The 26,227-nt window shown below is 45.7% G+C and overlaps 2 protein-coding genes and 1 pseudogene across 2 annotated transcripts in view; all 3 read left to right on the top strand.

Moving 5' to 3' along the window:
• The first annotated feature begins 2,015 nt into the window (after positions 1-2,015).
• LOC125507151 lies at positions 2,016-3,960 on the top strand (annotated as a pseudogene).
• A 1,173-nt stretch (positions 3,961-5,133) lies between these two features.
• LOC125556301 lies at positions 5,134-5,987 on the top strand. Its single transcript, XM_048719061.1, has one exon. It carries the CDS (start codon positions 5,264-5,266, stop codon positions 5,747-5,749), a length of 486 nt encoding a protein of 161 aa, XP_048575018.1. The 5' UTR covers positions 5,134-5,263; the 3' UTR covers positions 5,750-5,987.
• A 3,656-nt stretch (positions 5,988-9,643) lies between these two features.
• LOC125507152 overlaps positions 9,644-26,227 on the top strand; it is a 46,470-nt gene continuing 29,886 nt past the window's right edge. The window contains exon 1 of the mRNA XM_048671827.1: positions 9,644-9,775. Within this exon, the coding sequence (XP_048527784.1) occupies positions 9,644-9,775 (132 nt within the window). The remainder of the gene's footprint in view (positions 9,776-26,227) is intronic.

Here is a 26,227-nt window from a genome sequence, read left to right on the forward strand (position 1 = left end):
TCCTGATGTAGTATATAAATAAATATATATATATAATCATTTTGGACATGTCTCTGTGCATCAAATTTCATCTACAAAATCCCACAGCAACGCGCGGGGTGTCATCCAGTATAACTAGGGAAGTAGTAAAAAAGTAGCTCACATGCAAATATAAGAAAAAAGTTCATTTTACTACCCTGAATAAAGTGGGTGGTTCATTTTACCCCCTGATCTATTTTTCAACTTGTTTTACCCCCCGAACAAACCCAAACCTGACAAAACACCCCCCCCCCCGGCTGGTTTTTCTCCACCCGCTACTGATGTGGCACTAGTCAACGGCGGTTTCGACCTGGGTGGGGCCCCCTTGTCAGGTTTCTCTCTCTCTCTCTCTCTCTCCCTCTCTCTCTCTCTAGTTAATAGATTATTTAACTCAGTCTAAAATTTGTGGGGCCCCACTGTCATAGACTAGACTAGTGGTGGGTGGGTTAGTACTGAAGGGGGATTAGGCTCCCAAGTTAAGTTGGGGCCAGGCTCCACTGGTAGAGAGCCAGCCGGCCTCTCTGGCTGTGCACGCCTGCACAGAGAGGGCACTGGCGGGCTCGACCAGAGCTAGAGGCGGCGTGGGGGTGCGGTAGCCAGCGGTTGGGCGTGACCGGGCGCAGCGACAACGGTGAGTAGAGCTGGGACGCAGCAGCAGTGGCAGGCGAGCAACAGCTACGGCAGCGGGCAGGGGCTGCACGGGCGGGCGTGTGCGGCTGGGGAGAGGCAGAAGCGCGGGCGACGGGCGGTCTGGGCAGGAGCCGGCGCCCCCGCTGGGCGGTTAAGGCTACGGAGGGAGCGGGCAAGCACGCTCGGGAGCGGAGCTCCAGCGGTTCAGCCATGGCGGCCGAACCACGGGGACGACGGCTAAACAGTGAATTCGAAACTAGAGGCACGGTTGGACGTGCTGAGGGCTTATACAGGCGGCTGCGGAGGTGCTGAGCACAGAGGTGTGCTCGGACATGAGCGGCAGCAGCTGTGAGCGCGCCGGCGAAGCGAACGGTGACGACGAGCTTCGCCTCCGATGGCAGCGAGCGATGGAGTGACATATTGAAGCGGGGAGAAAAGGGGTTTCGCGCGTGAGCTCACCGTGGAGGCACACGTAGGCCCGGTGAAAGCTTAGGAGCATTAGGCTGACCGAAATCAAAGAGTATTGCTGGCGGTGGTCTGAGGAAGAAGACGACATGGGCGATGGCGTTGGCGCTCCTTGGCTTCGATCCGGTGACGCAGGCGAAGTAGTGGACGACGACAGAGAAGATGGACGTGTGGTCTAGGCGCCAGGGAGCGCGGTGGGCACGAGGACGAGGTCGGCCATGACGGCGATGCTGTGACGAAGGCCTCGGGCGCGCGCGCACGCGCGAGAGAGAGAGAGACCTGATAAGGGGGCCCCACCCAGGTCAAAACCGCCATTGACTAGTGCCACATCAGCAGCGGGTGGAGAAAAACCAGCCGAGGGGGAGGGGTGTTTTGTCCGGTTTGGTTTTGTTTTGGGGGAGGGAGGGGGGTAAAAGAAGCCAAAAATAGATCAGGGGATAAAGTGAACCATCCATTTTATTCAGGATAGTAAAATAGATTTTTTTTTCCAAATATAACAGTGAACACTTCAAGTCAAAGGGACGAGCACCACTTTTGATTCCTCTAAAACTGAGACTAGCTAGCTACTAGTAGCTCAGATGTCTTTGCTCCAAACCAGAGAGGGCCCCAACTCTTGTTTCCTGCTAATGACGGGGTTAGCTCTGCACCAATTTATTCTTCTTTTGAGAAAGGAGTTGTACACCACCAGTTGTTGTGTCCTGTCCACAGGCTACAAATATTGGAAAGCACAGTGTGTTCCCGTTGTTGATGCGGCTGTTGTTGTCGCCATAGTGAAGCGCACAAGGAGCACGTGCTCTCCCAGACCACTCTAACTTCAATATGGTTTGAGTGACAGTCTTGGCAAAGCGGCGCAAAAGGCAAGGGGCCGGGTGGGCGCACGATGATTGATTCATCAGGCTGTAATGGAGACCGCCAAAGTAAATTAAGCGACCGTGTCCTTTGGCCTAATAACGCACACATATAGTATTTTTAGAAGAACAGGGAGCCCCTCCCCGGTTCCATTTATAACAATGAAACCAAATTCAGTTATTACAGTAGCTCACTGAGAGGAGCAGTTCAGAAAAAAGAAAAGCAAATGACTTAAGCATTACAGAGTTGATGCAACCGGATCACAGTCACTACGCAGTATCAAGTGCAGATCAGCTCCTGGGATGCCTTGCGCGCTTTTGGCGGCGGCGCAGCCACCGCTTGAGGGGACCAGGCAGCCACCAGCGTCGAGGTTGGACTCTGCATCGATGTCGCCTCCGAACGCTTCTTGGAGGGGGACGAGAAGCCCACTGCGTCGTCCGAGATCTTCAGCTTGTCCCATGGAGTCACCAGCGGGGTTTCGGCAAGCTTCATGCTCGGCCACTGATCATCAGCGGCTGCCTCAGATCGGTCGCAAGGTGTGTGATGAAGGCCTCCAGCCTTTCTGCCGCCCCATCTGAGGACAGGATCACCCAGTTCTTGATAGTTTAGGGGAGACAATGGGATCCCACTGTGTCCTTTATGGCCTATTTGGAATACTTTCTCCATATCACTCCTCGCGCATATAACATGCATTGCTATAGCTTTCCGTTTCTTCTTTAATTAATCGCTCCCACTCTCAACGTTCTTATAGTGCTCATCACTCCACATGCATGTGCTCAATTTGTTTTCCAAATGATATTTTCGTTTAACACACTTCGGAGAACTAAAAGTTTCATCCTGATATTAGCAAATTAAACGGTACGGTTTGTTGCGCTGCTCTCGGTTTCATGGCTATAAAGCACGTTTAGAGAGCTTCAACAAGGCCATCACTCTCATACCAGCTTGCCAAACCTGAGGCAGTCTAGCTCCTCAGTTGTTGCCATTGACAAGCAGCTGCTAGCTTAGCCACCTCTCAGAAACGAAGATGAAGGTTGGCAAGGGCCAGTTCTCGTGAAGAAGGCGGCCGCTATGTGCAAGGGCAAGACCGACATTGTCATGGCTAGGCTCCTCGTCCTCGCCTCTCCCCCCACGTAGTATGGCCGCGATCGGTGCCATCTCTCACAGGATCCACACCCTCATTGTGGCCAGTCAGGAGAAGGGTGCCAAGATGGACTACCACAAGACTTTGGTCCGCAAGGTCGAGAGGCAGACATGCCATGGGATGGTTGATGATCTGTGTCACCATTTAGCACTATTTGATCAAGAGGATGGCGTTGGTGGCTGTCCTAACTGGACACTGCACCCCATCTTCAGCGATGATGACAATTGTTATTACAATGATGAGTACAAGGATGATGATGGAGTTGAGGCCTCAGTGATGGATGCGATGAGGAGCAACCAGGAGGCTGAGGAGCTGGCGTTCAACATGGACGACGATATCGACCAGGCTGCCGAAATGTTCATCAGAAGGTTCCGTGAGCAGATGAACAAGAGCTTTTCATGAGGTTTCATTCCATGTGTACATCCTACGAATGCTACCGCTAACAAAGTGACACTAGTAGTGGGTGGAAGAGTGAGATCCAGGCCGTACGCCCATAGATAGAGTGAGATCCAGGCCGTATGCATCTCTCTGATGCAGAGGCCGGGAAATCACCCCTTTCCAAAAAAAAAAAGATAGAGGTTGGGACGAATGGGCGCATAAACATGTGGGCATTCCCAGGATAGGAGATTTTTGTAGGCGTCCTCAAGTTAAAAGTTTTGACAGATATCTAGGAGTAGTGGCCAAGAAATAATTGCCATCTCTTCTCGATGCAATGGCTGGAGAGGCAAACGGGTGCATCTGGTGCACTAGATGTGTTCTCCCCTGACCAATGTTAGGACCCGTTGTACATATTTCTCGTTGGGCCTCCTGTCAACGGACTATTGTAATAACGTGCTTCTTACTATGACCACTTTGCAGCTGCTTCCCTCTCTGAGATTACTATATGCTTGTATATGTGACTAGGAACAAAGATTTCCGGCGTGTATCTCAAACAGAAATCTGACGGCAAGCAGGGGTGGAGCCAGGGTACCATATACGAAACATTATTCGGTGTGTGTAGGCACACCTACGACCCAAGGACTTTGAATTTAATGAGGAGCTAGATATGAATATTATAAGCAAAATCCGTTAGGGTGTGCAAAAACATTCATTTTGGATAGAGCTAAACGGTTCATTTCTTTCCAAACTCCAAAACAAAATTACCTAAGCAATTTCACAGTGGACCAAAGACATCACCCCTGCCAACCATCACCATTCTAAGCACTCAAAGGTGCACAAAAGTATATACCCGCAGCTCAACGCTCTCAACGGAGCACCAACTCCGTATATGCATGTTTCTAAAAAAACTCAATTTTTTTAAAAGGTTACAGATCTAATATGAAGGTTCATCTGAAGTACATAGCACCCTAAACTTAATAAAAGTTACATCAAGGTCTTCAACTTCATGATGGTGTTGCGACTTTTGAGTTCTACTGCATGAAAAAAAAATGGAAGCTCCGATTTATTGGGGAGATCGCTTCTACTACTTTGTACGGGTTGATGAGCGAGAAGCAAAGAGCATGGAGGAGATGCAAAGCTACACAGATCTCACATACAGGAACACAAAGCAGCGGAGGAAAGAAGAAGAAAAACAGAGACGTACTAGCTGCGACTTTTGGAATTTTGGGCATGAATCCATGGTGGGCCGGAGTTCGCCGAGGAAAGCTGCCCGGTCTCGTTGCTTTGGGCAAAACATTTTTGTTAAGCCATCTCATGAGCTTTACAACTTGATTAAAGGCAATTTGGGACCTCAACCCAAAAGAGCGAATCCTAGCCCTGGGACAAATGGCCTTTGTGACCTCATTTAAATTGAATATATATACTTGGCCATAAGTTCCTTGCATAGTTCCACTGTCAACATTCTTATAGTGCTCACCCCATATGTCAAATTCTTTTCGCCAAAATATGCTAGCTGCTTTCACATGCTTTATCACGCGAGGTACCAAAAAGTTTGATGGTGACATGAGCAAAGTTAGTTAATTACACGGCTAGTTGCATCCTCCAGCTAGCTTCCGACTACAAATACACCATTGGAGCATCAGAACAAAGCCCATGAGTCGTTTCTCTCGTCTCTGGATCCCAGTAACCTACACCATTTCTTTCTTTTTTCAAGCCTGAGGCATCCACAACTTGCTTGCTGCCCTTCATAAGCACCTGATCAGCGAGCTCTCAGCAACAAAGATGAAGATCGGGAAGACTACGGAGATCTTGAAGAAGGCGGCGGCGGTGTGCAAGAGCAAGACCGCCAGGCTCCTCATCCTGACCTCGCTTCAGCGCCGCTGGATGATCTCGGGCCCCATGGTCTCTAAGAAGATCCACGCACTTACTCTGGCCGACCGGCAGAGAGTGGACTATCGCAAGGCTTTTGCGCACGGCACAATCGAGAAGAGACTAGTCATCGTCCAGGGCGGTGACTTTGCAGCCAATCAGTCTCATCAGTTGGAGATGTTGGCTCAAGATGATGGTCATGGTGGCTGCCAAGCTGACTGGTCACTACATCCCCTCTTCAACGACGATCATGTCAACTGCTGTTACAGTGGTGATGATGATGATGCGGATGTGCCACTGGATGTGTGCGATCAAGACGACGATGATGAGCTGTTGGTCCTGGATATGATCAGGAGCAAGAGAGAGGCTGAGGGGTTGGAGTTCAATGGAAGAGATTGACCAGGCTGCCGATATGTTCATCAAGAGGTTCCGGCAACGGCTGAAGAATGGATTCTAGCTAGGGTCAAGCTTCCACATGGATGTACCTTGGCCTAGGTCTTGTCCTTTTTTTCCCGAGTGTCCACATGATGGAAATTTTTGTAGAAATCAATACGAGTAGGAGTTGGTACTTAGCACACAATGACCTGTTTTTGTCCTTTATTTTCCCAAATGCTATAGAACTGGCGTCATTTCTATAGCATTTGAAGCGAGCGCATCTTCTGGCCGTCGGATGTGGCGGCACCAATCTTGATACTTGTATATCGCCCCTCACAAATCACACAGTGAGCGTTCGCTCCCTACTACCTCGCACGCGAACACTGCTCATTCTTAGTCAAGTGAAAAGGAGACATTCCGGCTAACTAGTCATCAGCTGCTACCACCTAATTAAAAGAGATACAAGAAATTTGGGATCATACAGAGCCAATCTACATCTTGGGACACTATCTTTTGTCGCCTAAATGGAATACTTTCTCCCATGGTTAAAAATTTCAACGAAATTTAAGTGAAAATTTTGAAATTTCGCATATTTCAGTCGGGTCCGAAATATTCTTAGCCCTGAAATTTTTCGAGAAGGATTCAAAATAAATTTAAATTTGATTGGGATTCATTAAGATTAAGTGAAATTTGAAACCTTAAAATCCAAACTAATTTCAGAAATATGTGAATTCTGAAATTTCACATATTTTGATGAGGTCCAAAATTATTTTGTTCCCGAAACTAAAAACCTTGCTTTCTCCATCTCAAATTCCGTTGCTAGCTTTTCCTGCCTCTTTAGCATTAATTTCCACTCCCAACATTTTTGTAGTGCTAACTCCACAATCCACATGCCAAATTATTTTCTATAGATCTTCCTTTCGTATGCTTCTTTTCCAAGTTTCCTTTCACATGGCCGGTGTGGTTGGTACCTCGTCTCGGCCGGATGCTGAGCCTACGGCAGTCCCCCAAGATAAGGCCGCCGCCCCCAGGCCCATGGAGAAGTGGTTTCCATGAAACCACGTCGTCTTGTCCCTCCATCGCACCTCGTCTTCGAGTCACGTTGACTTCCTCGACCACGACCTCCGGCGAACGGGATGCGGGTGGCGTCATGGTAGGGCGTTGTCCTTCTTGAGCAGGAGACGAGTACCTCCATGTGGCGTCGTTTTCCCATGCGCAGACGATTGTGTGCCGCTGACCTGAGATGTACTTTCGGTTGATGGCGTCCTGGGCAACACCTTGCCCTCGTCAAACTTCATGTCGGTGGCGAAGTAGACAGTAGAAAGCGTCCTTGGCAATGTCATCAATGTTACCATAGCAACGTGTGTTGATGATGTCGCCTACGTGTTGGGTACGGGTGTTGTAAAGTAGTTGGATCCCTAAAATTTTGCATCTGAAACCTGCAATTTTCCTGGTCGCTGTTACCAAGTTCAGAGCTGAAACTTTAAGCGATTTTGTTTGTCAGTCACACATACTAAAGTTGTATTTTTGTCTGTCGCTTTCGAAAGTTAAAACTTAACATTTTTTTAAAAACTCATCAAATCGTATTTGAAATGAAGATTCGAAAGTCCTAGTCATGAGAAACATGAATATGAAAACAAAACTTAATTTAAAACCTTTATTCAAAAGATATGAAAGATTAAAAATCGGAAGTAGAAAGAGAAAGCACATGCGAGGGGCTCAGTCCCCCGCACCTGCATGTCAAAAATCCTCTCCCCTTGTTCTTCAACTTCATTGACTTCGGCTTCTATTAAGCCGGACGTGAGCGGCGCCACGTCGTCATCTTTGGGCGAGCGGAACATGGACTTCATTGTGTTGGCAATAAGCCACGGCGACCACGTCGGGAGCGCGTGTGTGTGCGCTGGACGCTCCGGGTGCGTTGCGTGCGTGCGTGTGTGAGTGTCTAGCCATAGTCTGGCATGTATCTGACCTATGTATGGGGCAGGTAAGGGTTGCGTGCGTGCGTGCATGTAGTAGCTCGGGGTGTGCGTGTGCGTGCGCATCCATCGAGCAGGAGTAGGACTAGCTCCAGGTGGTTAGTGGATCACGGAAGGGGTGGGCGTGATCGTGCGGGCTCTCCGCGAGCCGTGCATGTCTGTGCACGTGGTGGCCGCGGGCGGAGCAGGCCGATCGAGGCGCCGGCTGGGTAGGGAGCATGCGGGCCGTGCCCAGTGCAGGCCCAGGTATAAAAGCCATGTGATGATCATTGTAATCACTGTGGTGTCGAGTTTGTGCTCAGGAAAAGGTTGTTCGAGTAGCAGGCGTATGCGCGCCGGAAACCACCGTGTCCATCGTGTTCTTCCTCCTTCTTCTTCCTCTGATCAGAACTACGCAGGGAGCGAGAGTACAGAGAGAGAGAGAGAGAGGGTTCAGGTAGACGAGGGAGAGCTATGATAGACACCAACAATTGGCATCAGAGCGACCAGGTTCGGGGCGACCGTGGTGTGCGGCGGTGTCCACGGCGCGCGCGATGAGCGCGCCGGACATGAAGGCATCGGCTGCGGTGCGTAGCAAGACGAGCAGCGGTGGTCACGGAGGACCTGCGTGGTGGCGCAGAGGCCGTGGCGGCTCGACGCGACGACCGTGGAGGTGCAGTGGCGCGTGGCACGGAGTTGCGACGCGGCGACAGACGGGACTGCGGGCTGCTATTGCGGCAGCGAGCGGTGGCTCGTCCCAGAGGCGCACCAGAGGCATCCATGGCGCAGAGACGGTGACGACGAGTCAGGACTCCCATCGGCAGGCCGTGCGGCGACGTCGTGGCTTAGGGGGAGTGTGTTGGCAATAAGCCACGGCGACCACGTCGGGAGCGCGTGTGTGTGCGCTGGACGCGCCGAGTGCATTGCGTGTGTGTGTGAGTGTCTGGCCATTGTTTGGCCATAGTTTAACCTGTATCCGACCTATATACGGGGCAGGTCTGGGTTGCGTGTGTGCGTGCGTGTAGTAGCTCGGGGTGTGCGTGTGCGTGCGCATCTATCGGGCGGGAGTAGGACTAGGTCCAGGCGATAATGCTCTATCTACGAATAACGTAACCTTCCTAACAATAACCCCCCCCCCCCCCCCCCCCCCCCCCCCCCCCCCCCCCCCCCCCCCCCAAATCCCTCCTTAATTCAATCCTGATTGTCCACGTCACATATTACGTAAAACACATACGTTACCTTACGTAGATGTAGCATTGCCGAGGTCCAGGTGGTTAGTGGATCACGGAAAGGGTAAGCGTGATCGTGCGGGCTCGCTGCAAGCCGTGCGCGTCTTTGCGCGTGGTGGCCACGGGCGGAGCGGGCCGATCGGGGCGTCGGCTGGGTAGGGAGTGTGCGGGTCGTGCCCAGCGCAGGCCCAGGTATAAAAGCCCTGTGATGATCATTGTAATCGCTGTGGTGTTGAGTTTGTGCTCAGGAAAAGACTGTTCGAGTAGCAGGGGTATGCGCATCGGAAACCACCGTGTTCTTCCTCCTTCGTTTGATCAGAGCTACGCAGGGAGGGAGATTACAGAGAGAGAGGGGGTTCAGGTAGACGAGGGAGAGCTAGGTAGACACCAACACATCGTGACAGCCTGACGGTGTCATCTCTCCGGGTGATGATGATGGAGTGCGGTCGCCGTGTTAGATGGTGGGCTGCATCGGGCAGTGGTTCGGTGTCGACCTCACCTATAGTGGCATCCGGAGCAAAGAAGGGTTAACAGTGAGTTTCACGCTGTGGTCTTCAGCAGTGCCAAGCTGACGAGACATACGGCTGGTGACATCGTAGTGCCGGTTTGAAGACGCGGTGAGCTCGACGTCTTAGTCCTCCATGGTGCTAGCTTGAGGACGTAGAGAGCAGGTGGCGTCATGGCGATGAGATCTACGTCCCCGTTCACCACGGCGCCGCTTGATGAAGTGGACAATGGGCGTGACAGCGAGCTTCGAGTTTTCGTCTCTAGCGGCATCCGTCCGGCGCGACGAAGTAAATGGTGGGCTCTGTGATGATGTGCTCCGTGCCATCACCCTCTATGGCGACGGCTTGACAATATACAAGGTAGGCGGGGTCATAGCAGTGAGTTCCTCGTCGACCTTCATGGTGTCGGCTTGACGACGTGGATGGCAGACGGCAGCGTGGCGGTGAGCACCGCATCCTCGTCTTCAACGGCGTCTGGCCGGCGCGACGAAGTGAATGGCAGGCTGCGTGACGGTGAGCCCCCTGATCGTCGTCCTGCAAACAAAAGACGATTAATCTTATCCCAACGCGTACACGTTATTTAGCCGAGAGGATCGGGAACAATTTAACAAATCTTTACCTTGTGCGCTAGCTAGAATATCTCGCTCAATCGTATCTTGCAAAACTAAGGAAAATATAGAAGCGTACTGTGTCATCTCACATTCCTGACTGGCTATACGTGGACCTTCATGGAAATTTCGATGCCGCCTAAACAAGACACCTCCATGTGCTTATATCTCTGTGGTTCACCTGTTTTGTTTAATTTTAGCTGGTTATATGGGTATTTGGATATGTACACGTGCTGGCCGGCCAGTACGCGGGTACTCATACATATACTGCCAGGTACCTTGCGTGCATGTTACAGATGTACACTTGGCATTCAAAATAGCAGATGTACGCAGGGTCAAAAATTTCAACAAAATTTCGGTGAAATTTTTGAATTTCGCATATTTCAGTCGGATCCAAAATATTTTTAAACCTGAAATTTCGAGAAAGATTCAAAATAAATATCAATTTGATTAGGATTTATTAAGATTAAGTGAAATTTAAAATCTCAAATTTTGAAATAATTTCTGAAATTTTGCATATTTCGATGAGGATTATTTTGTTTCCGAAACTAAAAACCTTGGATGTACGTGTAGAATATTAGCCAGCATGCGTGTGTAAAGCTATACCCCACACCATGCAGTGCAAGCAAATCTTGATTTTTAAATAGTTGATCCGTACTAAGTCTAATTATCTTAATATGTGGCTTTTCACCTCGCTAAATGTACCATGTCAACATCTGCTAACAACATTTTGCAACCCCATGCATACTCTTTGTTTACACATAGTACCTCTTGATTTGGATCATTTTCTTCATACATAATACTTCTGAAATGAATCATTAAATTTTCACCCCAACACGCGAGGAAACCACCAAGTATCAGTTAAAGTTAATCCAACGATTGACTGTGTTAGAAATAATCTTGTCATGATGTATCATGTTTTGTTTTGTTGTCGGCATGTAGCTTAGGGAGTAGCTTGTCCGGCAAAACTTCAATTGTGCCCGCGAAGGAGGCGATATGCGTCTGTCAAGTACTCCCTCCATTCCAAAATAGATGACCCAAGTTTGTAAAGTTAGTACAAAGTTGAGTCATCTGTTTTGGAACAGAGGGAGTAGCATCTCCATTCGCACCCCCAACAACCCCTCCAGGACGAGATTTTTTCTGCCGGCACCAGAAAAAAACCAGTTGGCCCCCAGGACGCCGAATTCGTCGGTTCGGCCTATTTTTTTTGCCCCGGTGATCCCAGGCCGAACCCAGCGCACTTGGGGACGCTTGGGGGCTCTGGTAGAAGAAAAAGCGGTGCATGGGCCACCACTGTCAGGCCAAAAACGAATTTTCCACATCTAGATTCGCCCCCTGCGCACACTACCCCTTCCGCTGTCGTGCCGATCCTGGCGCCACCCACCTGCCAACCGCCGCTAGAAAGGCCATTTCCCCGCCGGAAAGAGAGGGTTCACCACGACATCCTCCATCCCGCTCATGGGCGAGCTTTTCGGCGCTCCTGCCATGCAGGCGAGGATATCGGCAGCTGCGCGCCTACTGATGACCCACAAGTATAGGGGATCTATCATAGTCCTTTCGATAAGTAAGAGTGTCGAACCCAACAAGGAGCAGAAGGAAATGATAAGCGGTTTCCAGCAAGGTATTCTCTGCAAGTACTGAAATAAGTGGTAACATATAGTTTTGTGATAAGATAATTTGTAACGAGCAACAAGTAACAAAAGTAAATAAGGTGCAGCAAGGTGGCCCAATCCTTTTTGTAACAAAGGACAAGCCTGAACAAACTATTATAAGATGTAAAGCGTGTTGGAAATATGCCTAGAGGCAATAATAAATTGTTTATTATTATATTTCCTTGTTCATGATAATCGTTTATTATCCATGCTAGAATTGTATTGATAGGAAACTCAGATACATGTGTGGATACATAGACAACACTATGTCCCTAGTAAGTCTCTAGTTGACTAGCTCGTTAATCAATAGATGGTTACGGTTTCCTGACCATGGACATTGGATGTCGTTGATAACGGGATCACATCATTAGGAGAATGATGTGATGGACAAGACCCAATCCTAAGCCTAGCACAAGATCATGTAGTTCGTATGCTAAAGCTTTTCTAATGTCAAGTATCATTTCCTTAGACCATGAGATTGTGCAACTCCCGGATATCGTAGGAGTGCTTTGGGTGTGCCAAACGTCACAACGTAACTGGGTGGCTATAAAGGTACATTACAGGTATCTCCGAAATTGTCTGTTGGGTTGGCACGAATCGAGACTGGGATTTGTCACTCCGTGTAAACGGAGAGGTATCTCTGGGCCCACTCGGTAGGACATCATCACAATGTGCACAATGTGATCAAGTAGTTGATCACGGGATGATGTGTTACGAAACGAGTAAAGAGACTTGCCGGTAACGAGATTGAACAAGGTATCGGGATACTGATGATCGAATCTCGGGCAAGTATCATACCGCTAGACAAAGGGAATTGTATACGGGATTGATTAAGTCCTTGACATCGTGGTTCATCCGATGAGATCATCGTGGAACATGTGGGAGCCAACATGGGTATCCAGATCCCGCTGTTGGTTATTGACCGAAGAGTCATCTCGGTCATGTCTGCATGTCTCCCGAACCCGTAGGGTCTACACACTTAAGGTTCGGTGACGTTAGGGTTATAGAGATATTAGTATGCGGTAACCCGAAAGTTGTTCGGAGTCCCGGATGAGATCCCGGACGTCACGAGGAGTTCCGGAATGGTCCAGAGGTAAAGAATTATATATAGGAAGTGCTATTTCGGCCATCGGGACAAGTTTCGGGGTCACCGGTATTGTACCGGGACCACCGGAAGGGTCCCGGGGTCCACCGGGTGGGGCCACCTGCCCCGGGGGCCACATGGGCTGTAGGGGGTGCGCCTTGGCCTATATGGGCCAAGGGCACCAGCCCCAAGAGGCCCATGCGCCAAGGGATGAGGGAAAGGAAGAGTCCTAGAGGGGGAAGGCACCTCCGAGGTGCCTTGGGGAGGAGGGACTCCTCCCTGGCCGCACCCTTCCTTGGAGGAAGGGCCAAGGCTGCGCCCCCCTCTCCCTTGGCCCTATATATAGTGGGGGGAAGGGAGGGCAGCAACACCTAAGCCCTTGCGCCTCCCTCTCCCTCCCATGACACATCTCCCTCCTCCCACAGCGCTTGGCGAAGCCCTGTTGGAATCCCGCTACTTCCACCACCACGCCGTCGTGCTGCTGGATCTCCATCAACCTCTCCTTCCCCCTTGCTGGATCAAGAAGGAGGAGACGTCGCTGCTCTGTACGTGTGTTGAACGCGGAGGTGCCGTCCGTTCGGCGCTAGGATCATCGGTGATTTGGATCACGACGAGTACGACTCCATCAACCCCGTTCTCTTGAACGCTTTCGCGCGCGATCTACAAGGGTATGTAGATCCACCCCTCCCTCGTTGCTGGATGACTCAATAGATAGATCTTGGTGACACGTAGGAAAATTTTGAATTTATGCTACGTTACCCAACAAAGCGCTCCCGAGGACACATGAGAATATCGTCAAGCTAGTTTTCATCACGTTCATATGATTCGCGTTCGGTACTTTGATAATTTGACATGTGAGTGGACCGGTGCTTGGGTGCTGTTCTTACTTGAACAAACATCCCACTTATGATTAACCTCTATTGCAAGCATCCGCAACTACAACAAAAGTATTAAGGTAAACCTAACCATAGCATGAAACATATGGATCCAAATCAGCCCCTTACGAAGCAACGCATAAACTAGGGTTTAAGCTTCTGTCACTCTAGCAACCCATCATCTACTTATTACTTCCCAATGCCTTCCTCTAGGCCCAAATAATGGTGAAGTGTTATGTAGTCGACGTTCACATAACACCACTAGAGGCTAGACAACATACATCTCATCAAAATATCGAACGAATACCAAATTCACATGACTACTAATAGCAAGACTTCTCCCATGTCCTCAGGAACAAACGTAACTATTCACAAAGCATATTCATGTTCATAATCATAGGGGTATTAATATGCATATAGGATCTGAACATATGATCTTCCACCAATTAAACCAACTAGCATCAACTATAAGGAGTAATTAACACTAGTAGCAACCTACTAGCACCAATCCCAGACTTGGAGACAAGAATTGGATACAAGAGATGAACTAGGGTTTTGAGATGAGATGGTGCTGATGAAGATGTTGATGGAGATTGCCCTCTCCCGATGAGAGGAGCGTTGGTGATGACGATGGCGATGATTTTCCCCTCTGGGAGGGAAGTTTCCCCGGCAGAACAGCTCTGCCGGAGCTCTAGATTGGATCCGCGAAGGTTCCGCCTCGTGGCGGCGGAGTTTCGTCCCGAAAGGTTGCTTCTTTTTTTTTTCTCGACGAAAGACTTCATATAGGAGAAGATGGTCATCGGAGAGCCACCAGGGGGCCCACGAGGTAGGGGCGCACCCAAGGGGGGGCCCACCCTCGTGGCAAGGGTGTGGGCCCTCTGGTCTTCATCTTTGGCGAGGATTTTTAATTATTTATTATAAGGTATTCCGTGGAGTTTCAGGACTTTTGGAGTTGTGCAGAATAGGTCTCTAATATTTGCTCCTTTTCCAGCCCAGAATTTCAGCTGCCGGCATTCTTCCCCCTTATGTAAACCTTGTAAAATAAGAGAGAATAGCCATAAGTATTGTGACATAATGTGAAATAATAGCCCATAAAGCAATAAATATTGATATAAAAGCATGATGCAAAATGGACGTATCACCTACCACGCCTGCCAGGTGTTCGACGATTTGTTTGCTCGGCGATGGACTCGGAAGACGAGGAGGCATTCGCGGTGCTACTAGAGGAGGAAGCCGAGGCTGACGCCAAGACGAAGAGCACCTCATGGTCCTCAACGCTCTAGCCGGCCTATCGGGAGCAATGCAAAGCTGCGGGGAGGTGGCTCGGCGCCGGGCCGCCAGAAGAGCAAGCAGAGGCATCGACTGGAGGGCTATTGCTTTCTCTACGCCGACTACTTCGCCGACGCTCCACTGCATAACGAGAAAGTATTTCAGTGTCGTTATCGGATGAGCCGAAAGCCCTTCCTCAGGATTGTGAATTCCATCCGGGAGTTCGACCACTACTTCAAGTGTAAGAATGGATTGCACCGGCACACTTGGATTCACCTCACTCTAGAAGTGCACGACAGCAATGAGGATGCTTGCATACGGTGCTCCCGGTGATATACTGGAATACTTTGGACGCATGGCCAAGTCCATCAACATTGAGTGTTTGTACAAGTTCTGTAGGGCAGTGGTGGCAGTCTTTGGACCACAATACTTGCGATCACCCAATGCTGAAGACACTTCTTAGATCCTGACACAGAATGCAGCAAGAAGATTTCTTGGGATGCTTGGAAGCATCGACTGCATGCATTGGGCATGAAAAAACTATCCATTTGCTTTGGCAGGGGATGTACAAAGGCGCAAAGGAGCTTGCAGTATGGTACTTGAGGCAGTGGCCACACTAGACCTCTGGATTTGCCACTCATTCTTTGGTATGCCAGGAACTCACAATGACATCAACGTACTACAGTGCTCGTATGTCTTTGCTAAGCTTATTGAAGGTCATACTCCTCCGGTGAACTTCGAGATCAATGGGCACCACTACAACAAGGGATACTACCTAGCAGATGGCATCTATCCGAGATGGTCCAAATTTGTGAAGACTGATACCTCTCTGTCGTATCTACTTTTCAAAACTCTTTTGCACTTGTTTTGGACTCTCACTTGCATGATTTGAATGGAACTAACCCGGACCGACGCTGTTTTCAACAGAATTGCCATGGTGTTATTTTTGTGCAGAATATAAAGTTCTCGGAATGACCTGAAACTTCACGGAGATAAGTTTTGGAATTAATAAAAAATATTGGCGAAAAAATCAAGTGAAGGGGGCCCACACCCTGGCCACAAGGGTGGGCAGCGCACCCACCCCCGTAGGGCGCGCCACCCGACCTTGCGAGCCCCCTGGACCTCCACCGACCTCAACTCCAACTCCATATATTCTCTTTCGGGGAGAAAAAAATCAGAGAGAAGGATTCATCGCGTTTTACGATATGGAGCCGCCGCCAAGCCCTATTCTTACTCGGGAGGGCAGATCTGGAGTCCATTCTAGCCTCCAGAGAGGGGAATCCGTCGCCATCGTCATCATCAACCATCCTCCATCACCAATTTCATGATGCTCATCGCTGCGCGTGAGTAATTCCATTGTAGGCTTGCTGGATCGTGATGGGTTGGATGAGATTTACCATGTAATCGAGTTAATTTTTTTAGGGTTTGCTCCCTAGTATCCACTATGTTCTAAGATTGATGTTGCTATGACTTTGCTATGCCTAATGCTTATCACTAGGGTCTGAGTGCCATGATTTCAGATCTGAACCTATTATGTTTTCATCAATATATTTGTGTTCTTGATCCGATATTGCAAGTTATAGTCACCTACTACGTGTTAAGATCCGGCAACCCCGGAGTGACAATAGTCGGAACCACTCCCGGTGATGACCATAGTTTGAGGAGTTCATGTATTAACTAAGTGCTAATGCTTTGGCCCGGTACTCTGTTAAAAGGAGGCCTTAGTATCCCTTAGTTTCCAATAGGACCCCGCTGCCATGGGAGGGTAGGACAAAAGATGTCATGCAAGTTCTTTTCCATAAGCACGTATGACTATATTCGGAATACATGCCTACACTATATTGATGAACCAGAGCTAGTTCTGTGTCACCCTATGTTATAACCATTGCATGATGAATGCCATCCGATATAATTATCCATCATTGATAAATTGCCTACAAGCTTTTCACATATTGATCTTTGTTAAGTTACTTTTCCGTTGCCACTGTTACGATTGCTACAAAACTGTTGCTGTTACTTTTGCCACTGTTACCGCTACTTCCATACTACTTTACTACTAAATACTTTGTTGCAGATATTAAGTCTTTCAGGTGTGGTTGAATTCAAAACTCAGCTGCTAATACTCAAGAATATTCTTTGGCTCCCATTGTGTCGAATCAATAAATTTGGCTTGAATATTCTACCCTCGAAAACTATTGCAATCCCCTATACTTGTGGGTTATCAAGACCTTTTTGTGGCACTGTTGCCGGGGAGTATAGCTCTATTCTCTGAGTCACTTGAGATTTATGTCTGTTGATCACTATGAGGAATTTGAAAGATCAAAGAACCAAGATTTTTCCCTCAACTACGAGGGGAGGTAAGGAACTGCCATCTAGCTCTGCACTTGATTCTCCTTCTGTTTTTAGTAAACTTGCGACACCTGCACCTGCTATTGATTCAGATATGTCGCATTTTATTGATGATACCACTTCTACTATGCATGATGCTTATGATGATGCTACTTCTGTGCTTGATAATACTGTGCCACTAGGTGCATTTCTTGATGAACAACTTGCTAGGGTTAGAGATAATGAAATTATTGAAACTGATGATATTATTGAAACTAAAGATTATGATTTGCTTGTTGTACCTGAGGGTTATGTTATGGATGAAGAAAATCCTAGAGACTTCTTTGCTTGCAATGATAGAGAGGATCTTAAGAAATTTTAACTAAGCTAAAAGAAAAATTCTTGAATGCTAGAATGAAATATGATCCTGCTTTTGCTACTTCACCTATCTTTGTTACTGATTAGGATTATGAATTCTCTGTCGATCCTGAGTTAATTACTTTGGTTGAATCTGATCCTTTCTATGGTTATGAATCTGAAATTGTTCGGGCACATCTTATTAAATTGAATAATATAGCCACCATATTCGCTCATGAGGAAAAAATCCGCTATAATTATATTCTTAAAGTATTTCCTTTCTCATTAAAGGGTGATGCTAAGATATGGTTTAATTCTCTTGCTCCTGGCTGTGTGCGTAGTCCCCGGGATATGATTTATTACTTATCTACAAAATATTTCCCTCTCATAAGAAACAAGTTGCTTTAAAGGAAATATTTAATTTTTTACAAATTGAAGAAGAGAGTCTCCCACAAGCTTGGGGGAGGCTTCTCCAATTACTTAATGCTTTGCGTGATCATCCTCTCAAGAAAAATGAAATACTTGATATCTTTTATAATGGACTAACCGATGCTTCTAGAGACCATCTGGATTGTTGTGCTGATTGTGTTTTCAGGGAAAGAACCGTTGAGCAAGCTGAATTGCTATTGAATAATATACTATGTAATGATAATGATTGGACACTTCCCGAACTAACTCCTAAGCCAACCCCGAAGAAGAGGGGTATTCTATTTCTTAGTCCTGAAAATATGCAAGAGGCAAAGAAATCTATGAAAGAAAAATGTATTAAAGCTGAAGATGTTAAGAATCTACCACCTATTAAAGAAATACATGATCTTGATAACCCGACACAGGTAGTAGAGGTAAACTCTCTCCGTAGATTTGATGAAGGTGATGTTCCTTATAATAAGTCTGCCAGACAATGCTTGGATGAGTTTGATAATTTTATTATTAAACAAGAAAACTTCAATGCTTATGTTAGTAGACAATTGAAACGTAATGCTTATATGCTTGATCACTTGAGTGATTATATGAATACAACTGTTAATGATCTTAAGCTTATTAGTAAACATTCTTCCATGGTTGCAACTCAAGTAGAACTAGTACATAAAGCTCAGGATGATTTGCTTAATGAGTTGAATAGTAAGAATACTGATAATGTTGTTAGGGTTATGACTAGAGGTGGTAATATGACCCAGGAACCTTTGTATCCTGAGGGCCATCCTAAGATAATTGAGCAAGATTCTCAGAGAACTAAAACTGATGCGCCTAGTCCTTCTAATAAAAAGAAAAAGAAAACTAATGGGACTTTGCATCCTAGTGAACCTGCTATAGATACACCTGAGAATCCCAATGATATTTCTATTTCTGATACTGAGACACAATCTGGTAATGAAAATGAACCTAGTGCTAATGTTAATGATGATGTTCGTGTTGATGCTCAACCTAGTAATGATAATGATGTAGAGGTTGAACCTGCTGTTGATCTTGATAACCCACAATCAAAGAATCAACGTTATGATAAGAGAGACTTTGTCGCTAGGAAACATGGCAAATAAAGAGAACCATGGGTTTAGAAACCCATGCCCTTTCCTCCTAAGCCATCCAAGAAAAAGGATGATGAGGATTTTGAGCACTTTACTGGAATGATTAGACCTATCTTTTTGCGTATGTGTTTGACTGATATGCTTAAAATGCCTCCTTATGCTAAGTATATGAAAGATATTGTTACTAATAAAAGAAAGATACGGAAGCTGAGATTTCCATCATGCTTGATAATTACACTTTTAAGGGTGGAATACCAAAGAAATTTGGAGATCCGAGAGTACCAACTATACCATGCTCCATTAAAAGAAACTATGTTAAAACTGCTCTATGTGATCTTGGAGCCGGTGTTAGTATTATGCATTTCTCTTTGTATCGTAGACTTGAATTGAATAAGTTGACACCTACTGAAATTTCTTTGCAAATGGCTGATAAATCAACTGCTATACCCATCGGTATTTGTGAGGATGTGCCTGTTGTGGTTGCAAACGTTACTATCTTAACAGACTTTGTTATTATCTTGATATTCCTGAGGATGACAGTATGTCGATCATCCTTGTTAGACCCTTTTTCAATACTGCAGGGGTTGTTATTGATTGCAACAAAGGCAATGTCACTTTTCATGTTAATGGTAATGAGCATACGGTACACTTTCCAAATAAACAACCTCAAGTTCATAGTATCAATTCTATTGGAAAATTTTCAACTATTACTATTGGAGGTTTTGAATTTCCTCTTCCTACTATAAAAAAGAAATATGATATTCTTATTGTTGGGGTAATGCATATCCCCGTTGAGGTAACCTAGTGGTATTCGAAAATTCTCCGGTTTCATGTCACTTGGAAGAAGTTTATTAATAAGACTTGATCAACCTTGTTAATGGATTCCTTTTGATGGACATGAGATGGATGAATTTAGAAGGCACAACTCTGTGTACCCATCTTTTACTTTCTGTTATTTAGAATAAATATAGCAAAATTAGTATTTTCTGTCCGTTTTCTGAATTATCTATGTAATAAAAAATGTCCCGGAAATAAAAGTTCTCGAAATGCCTTGAAAATTTAGTATAACTTTTTTTTAATATTTTAGAATTTCTTGTGCAAAGAACACACCAGGGGGGCTCACCAGCTGGCCACAATGGTGGAGGGCGCGCCCCTTGATCTTGTGGCCGCACATGGCCTCCTCCACTTATTCCATCACCCATCCGCTCCTTCCTCCAGGAAAAATCACTCCATAGCTCAAACTCGTGTCCTTGCTCATCTTGCTGCCATTTTCAATCTCCTTGCTCAAAGCTCCATTCACAAAACTGTTTTGGGGGATTGTTCTTCGGTATGTGACTCCTCCAATGGTCCAATTAGTTTTCGTTCTAGTGCTTTATTTATTGCAAATTTTTGTTGCTTTCGTGACCCTGTTCTTGAGCTTGCATGTCAAATTTATATGATCCAAAGTAGTTTTGATGCATGATATAGCCTCTAGGCACTTGTAGGAGTAGTTGCTATTAATCTTGTTGAGTTTGGTTCACTTTTATTTTGAGTCACTAAAAATTTCAGAAATTTTCAAAGGAAGAAAATGATGAGGAGATTGTTGAGAGGTTCCTCGAGCCGGGGTTCGAAGGAAAAAGAAAATGATGAGAAGGAAAAGCCCAAGTATAATCTTCCTCGCGCCGTAGAAATTTGGCCGTGTGAACGGCCATGTGATGCATTCTTACAAGCAGCCGGAATTTATGATGATTTCTATTATTTGGTTGGGAATGCATGCATCACCGACTTCCTCCTCAGCTAGTGTGATCAGTATCTCCTACTCACTAATACTTTCATGCAAAATTTTCATTTTCATGCTAGGAGATCACCACCCATGGTAGACTTTTACTTATATGATGAGTACAAAGAAATGACGCTTTATGACTTTTGTGAGGTTTGTAAATTACCTTATGAAGGTAGCGTCGAGGAAACATGTCCTAGTGATGTGGAGAGTTTTATTCATGAAATTACCGTAGGGAAAAAACAGAGGAGTGTCCGGAGCAAGAGTGGCTAGTATACATTTCCCTGTTTTACGCTATTACTCATTATTCGCTGGGAGATGTTTAATTGATCATGGAGAGAGTGGAGGACTTAGTGCCCCTGACCTTGCCATTTTGGGCCACGCTTTACATAGAGATAGAACTTACAATTTGGGCGCTATAATCGCTAAACGGTTGAGTTTAAACCGTACAAAGGGTCCTATTTTCGGAGGTATCTTTGCCTTTCGCCTTTCTAAACACTTTGGGATACCCATTAGGCACTATGAAAAAGAGGAGAAATTACTACCCACTATATATTTAGATTGTTACAGCATGGTAGCACATAAGTTTGTTCGCCGTGATGAGGAAAAGATACTTATTTATAACTTGGTATTTAGCGAGGTCAGCTTTCAGATTATTACCTTGCCTGCACCTGTTTTGTTTGATATTCATTTAGGCAGGTACTTCGTTTTGCCCGGGGACATTCATGCATACTGGGAGGGGACACAATCCCCACCTCCTGAGCCAGAGTCATCACCTGATCCATACCAGGAGTCTATTTATCAGTGGGAGCCACAGGAGCTCGCTAACCAGTGGAACCCCAGGATCCTCCTCAGTACACCGGAGAGGGCTACTTTGATCCATGGGCGTAGAACAACTTAGGCCAAAAGGCTAAGCTTGGGGGAGTACGTATTTCTCACCGATATTATATTCATGTTCACACACTCATTTCAGTTGTCGGTGCTCATACTCTTTTATTGTATTATCCATGCCAGTTTATTTCTTTTTCCCGCTTTCTTGTTGTGTTTTTGATAAACCTTAACCAAAAAAATTAGTTTTAGTAAATTTACTTTCTATGCATGCTTAGTAGTACTAAAAGAAAACCCAAAAAGATTTCCCGTTCTTCTTTTGTTTGTTGGGAGCTTTCCCGTTTAAATAGTTTTCTCATTCTTGTTTTACTTTCTTCAGACAAAACAAAAACTCCAAAAATATTTCAGTGTGTTTCTTTGAAATTATTTTCTTTTCTTTGGCGGCCGAGAGGAGAAGACCACGATGAAAATGTTGAGTGGCTCTCATATGCATTATTGTTGATCTAACAAAGAGCCCATATTACCTTGTCTTCTCCTTTGAATAAATGTTTGCAGATTCCAGCTTAGTCCAATGCACGTGCACTCTTATTATTATCCACACCGTTCGGTCGTGCAAGTGAAAGGCAATAATGACGACATATGATGAAATGATTGAGATGAGGAAAAGCTGGTATGAACTCAACCTATCTTGTTTTTGTAAATATGATTAGTTCATCATTCCTGATTCAGCCTATTGTGAATGAAACATGTTTGCAATGACAATTAGAGATTATGGTTACTCATGCCATGCTTAAATAGCTAAGAGTTTGTGATGGCTTACCTTGCGTGCCAACATGAAAATTAAAATGGTTGTGATGTAGTATGATAGGATGGTATCCTCCTTTAAATGATTCGAGTGGCTTGACTTGGCACATGTTCACACATGTAGTTGAAATAAAATCAACAGAGCCTCCACGATATTTATGTTCATGGCGATTTATATCCTACTCATGCTTGCATTCAATGTTGGCTAATCTCAATACATGTTTATGACTGTTGTCGCTCTCTAGTTGGTCGCTTCCCAGTCTCTTTCTAGTCTTCACTTGTACTAAGCGGGAATACTACTTGTGCATACACTTTCATAAACCCCAAAGTTGTTCCATATGAGTCCATCATACCTTCCTATATGCGATATTTACCTGCCGTTCCAAGTAAATTTGCAGGTGCCAAACCCTAAACCTTCAAATAATAATCTGTTTTGTATACTCGAATCGCTCATGTACCAACTAGGATTGTCAATATCTTCCATGCTAGGTGGGTTATTCTCACGATGAGTGGACTCCTCTCATCATTCATGAGAAAATGGCCGGTAATCGGGATGCCCAGTCCCATGCTCAAATCGAATCAAAATAATTGCAAACAAAACTCCCCCAGGACTGTTGTTAGTTGGACGGTACCCGTTGTTTCGGACCAGCCATGGAGTGTGCTTGTTGGTGGTGGGGGAGTATAAACTTTACCATTCTGTTTGGGAACCTCCTATAATGTATGTAGCATGGAAGATAACGAGATCTCTTGGTTGTTATGTTGACAATGAAAGCATACCTCTCAAAATATTATTTATCTCTGTTTCAAAATTCAAGCTTTGGCACCTCTACAAATCCCTACTTCCCTCTTCAAAATGCCTATCTATTTACTTTTATTGCTGAGTCATCATCCTCTTATAAAAAGTACCAGTTAGAGAGCACCACTGTCATTTGTATGCATTGCTATTAATTTATATTGAGTATGATTGTGATTGGATCTCTTTTACCATGAATTACAATGTCTAGTTAGTCCTTGATCTTCAGGGGTGCTCTGCATTTATGTTTTTCGGTCTCAGTAAGGGCTAGCGAGATACCATCTTGTTATATCCTATCATGATTGTTTTGAGAAAGTGTTGTCATCCGAGATTTATTATTATTGCTCGCTAGTTGATTATGTCATTGATATGAGTAAATGTGAGACCTAGATGTCATTGTGAATATTGTTAGTTCATAATCTTTGCTGAAAACTTGAATGCTGGCTTTACGTATTTGCAACAACAAGATCAAACAGAGTTTGTAAAAGTTTTTCTTTATCACTTTCAGTTTGTCAACTGAATTGCTTGAGAACAAGCAATGGGTTAAGCCTAGGGAGTTGATACGTGTCCGTTGTATCTACTTTTACAAACTCTTTTGCCTTGTTTTGGACTCTACCTTGCATGATTTGAATGGAACTAATCCGGACTGACGTTGTTTTCAGCATAATTGCCATGGTGTTATTTTTGTGCAGAATAGAAAGTTCTGGAATGATCTGAAACTTCACAAATATAAGTTTTGGAATTAATAAAAAATATTGGCAAAATAATCAAGTGAAGGGGGCCCACACCATGGCCACAACGGTGGGGGTGCGCCACCCGACCTTGTGGCCTCAACTCCAACTCCATATATTCTCTTTTGGTGAGAAAAAAATCAGAGCAAAGGATTCATCGCGTTTTACGATTCAGAGCCGCCGCCAAGCCCTGTTCTTCCTCAGGAGGGCAGATCTGGAGTCCGTTCTGGGCTTCGGAGAGGGGAATCCGTCGCCATCGTCATCATCAACCATCCTCGATCACCAATTTCATGATGCTCACCGCCGTGCATGAGTAATTCCATTTTAGGCTTGCTGGACCGTGATGGGTTGGATGAGATTTACCATGTAATCGAGTTAGTTTTGTTAGGTTTGATCCCTAGTATCCACTATGTTCTAAGACTGATATTGCTATGACTTTGCTATGCCTAATGCTTGTCACTAGGGCCCGATTGCCTTGATTTCAGATCTGAACCTATTATGTTTTCATGAATATATTTATGTTCTTAATCCGATATTGCAAGTTATACTCACCTACTATGTGTTATGATCTGGCAACCCATAGTGACAATAGTCGGGACCATTCCCGGCGATGACCGTAGTTTGAGGAGTTCATGTATTCACTAAGTGCTAATGCTTTGGTCTGGTACTCTATTAAAAGGAGGCCTTAATATCCCTTATTTTCCAATAGGACCCCGCTGCCCCGGGAGGGTAGGACAAAGATGTCATGCAAGTTCTTTTCCATAAGCACGTATGACTATATTCGGAATACATGCCTACATTATATTGATGAACTGGAGCTAGTTCTATGTCACCCTATGTTATAACCGTCGCATGATGAATGTCATCTGACATAATTATCCATCATTGATCCATTGCCTACGAGCTTTTCACATATTTATCTTTGTTAAGTTACCTTTCCGTTGCCACTGTTACGATTGCTACGAAACTGCTACTGTTACTTTTGCCAACGTTATCGCTACTTCCATACTAGTTTGCTACTAAATACTTTGCTGCAGATATTAAGTCTTTGAGGCGTGGTTGAATTGATAGGTCAGCTGCTAATACTCAAGAATATTATTTGGCTCCCCTTGTGTCCAATCAATAAATTTGGGTTGAATGCTCTACCCTCGAAAACTGCTGCGATCCCCTATACTTGTGGGTTATCAAAGACTATCTCAAACCTTGTGCCAGTAGGCATGAACTCCTAGTTTTCCAAGTGTCATGAGGCCTGTAGGAAGGATGTCAAGCGGGCATTTGGTGTGCTCCAATCTCGATTTTCTGTTGTCGGGTACCCCGCTCTGACCTGGTTGAAAGATCAAATTTGGGAAATCGTGACTTGTTGTGTTATCTTGCACAACATGATCATTGAGAGCGAGCATGAAGAGCCAGTGTTTGACAATGAACCATATTACAGGCAGGGTCCTCTTGCCCAAGTTGATCACCAGCTATCGACAACCTGGGTTGCCTTTCTCAATATGCATCAGGAGATCCGAGACCCATGGGTGCATTCGGAACTGCAGCACGATCTCGTGGAGCACCTATGGAGGCTCAAGGGCAACACCCAGCTTGATGTGTGATGAAATATGAGTTTTTTTGTGTTTGAATTATGAGTTTGATTCGTTGAACTATATGGTTTGTATCGATTCTGTGATGAACTGTGTGATAAAAATTAGTTTTTGCTGAATTTGTACCGAAGCACGCCAAATTTGGGCCAATTTGCGTAGAAATTGGGCCGAAATCGGCAGCTGGGGGGTGAACTTGGGGGGTCGGCTGGAAACCCGAGCACCCCACGCCGAATTTACCGCCGGTTGGCCCCCAGGCGGCGCTATTTCAAGCCCTCGAGGGGCCGAACGACTGGAGATGCTCTTAGTGGTTAGTGGAGTATGCGTGAATGGCATGGCAGTCGGGCAGGTTGTTGCCCTAGTAGTCGTGTTCGAGTCTTGTGTACTTCTTATTTAAGTTCAACAAATGAATGAGAAGGAAGGCCGAGAGGTGTAGAGAAGCAATGTAGCGTCCGTGTGGTGTGTGTTTGCCAAAGAAGAGAGAAACCTTGAGTTGCGAGAGCTGCGAGGGAGAAGAAAAAGCGGCGCAGCAAAGAGGCAGCGCCAACAAACTAGTGCATGTGCATACATGCACATACGTGTAGTTATGAAATATAGATGTGCACAACGTGCACT

Source organism: Triticum urartu, chromosome 5, assembly GCF_003073215.2.
Source record: "Triticum urartu cultivar G1812 chromosome 5, Tu2.1, whole genome shotgun sequence".
NCBI lineage: Eukaryota > Viridiplantae > Streptophyta > Magnoliopsida > Poales > Poaceae > Triticum > Triticum urartu.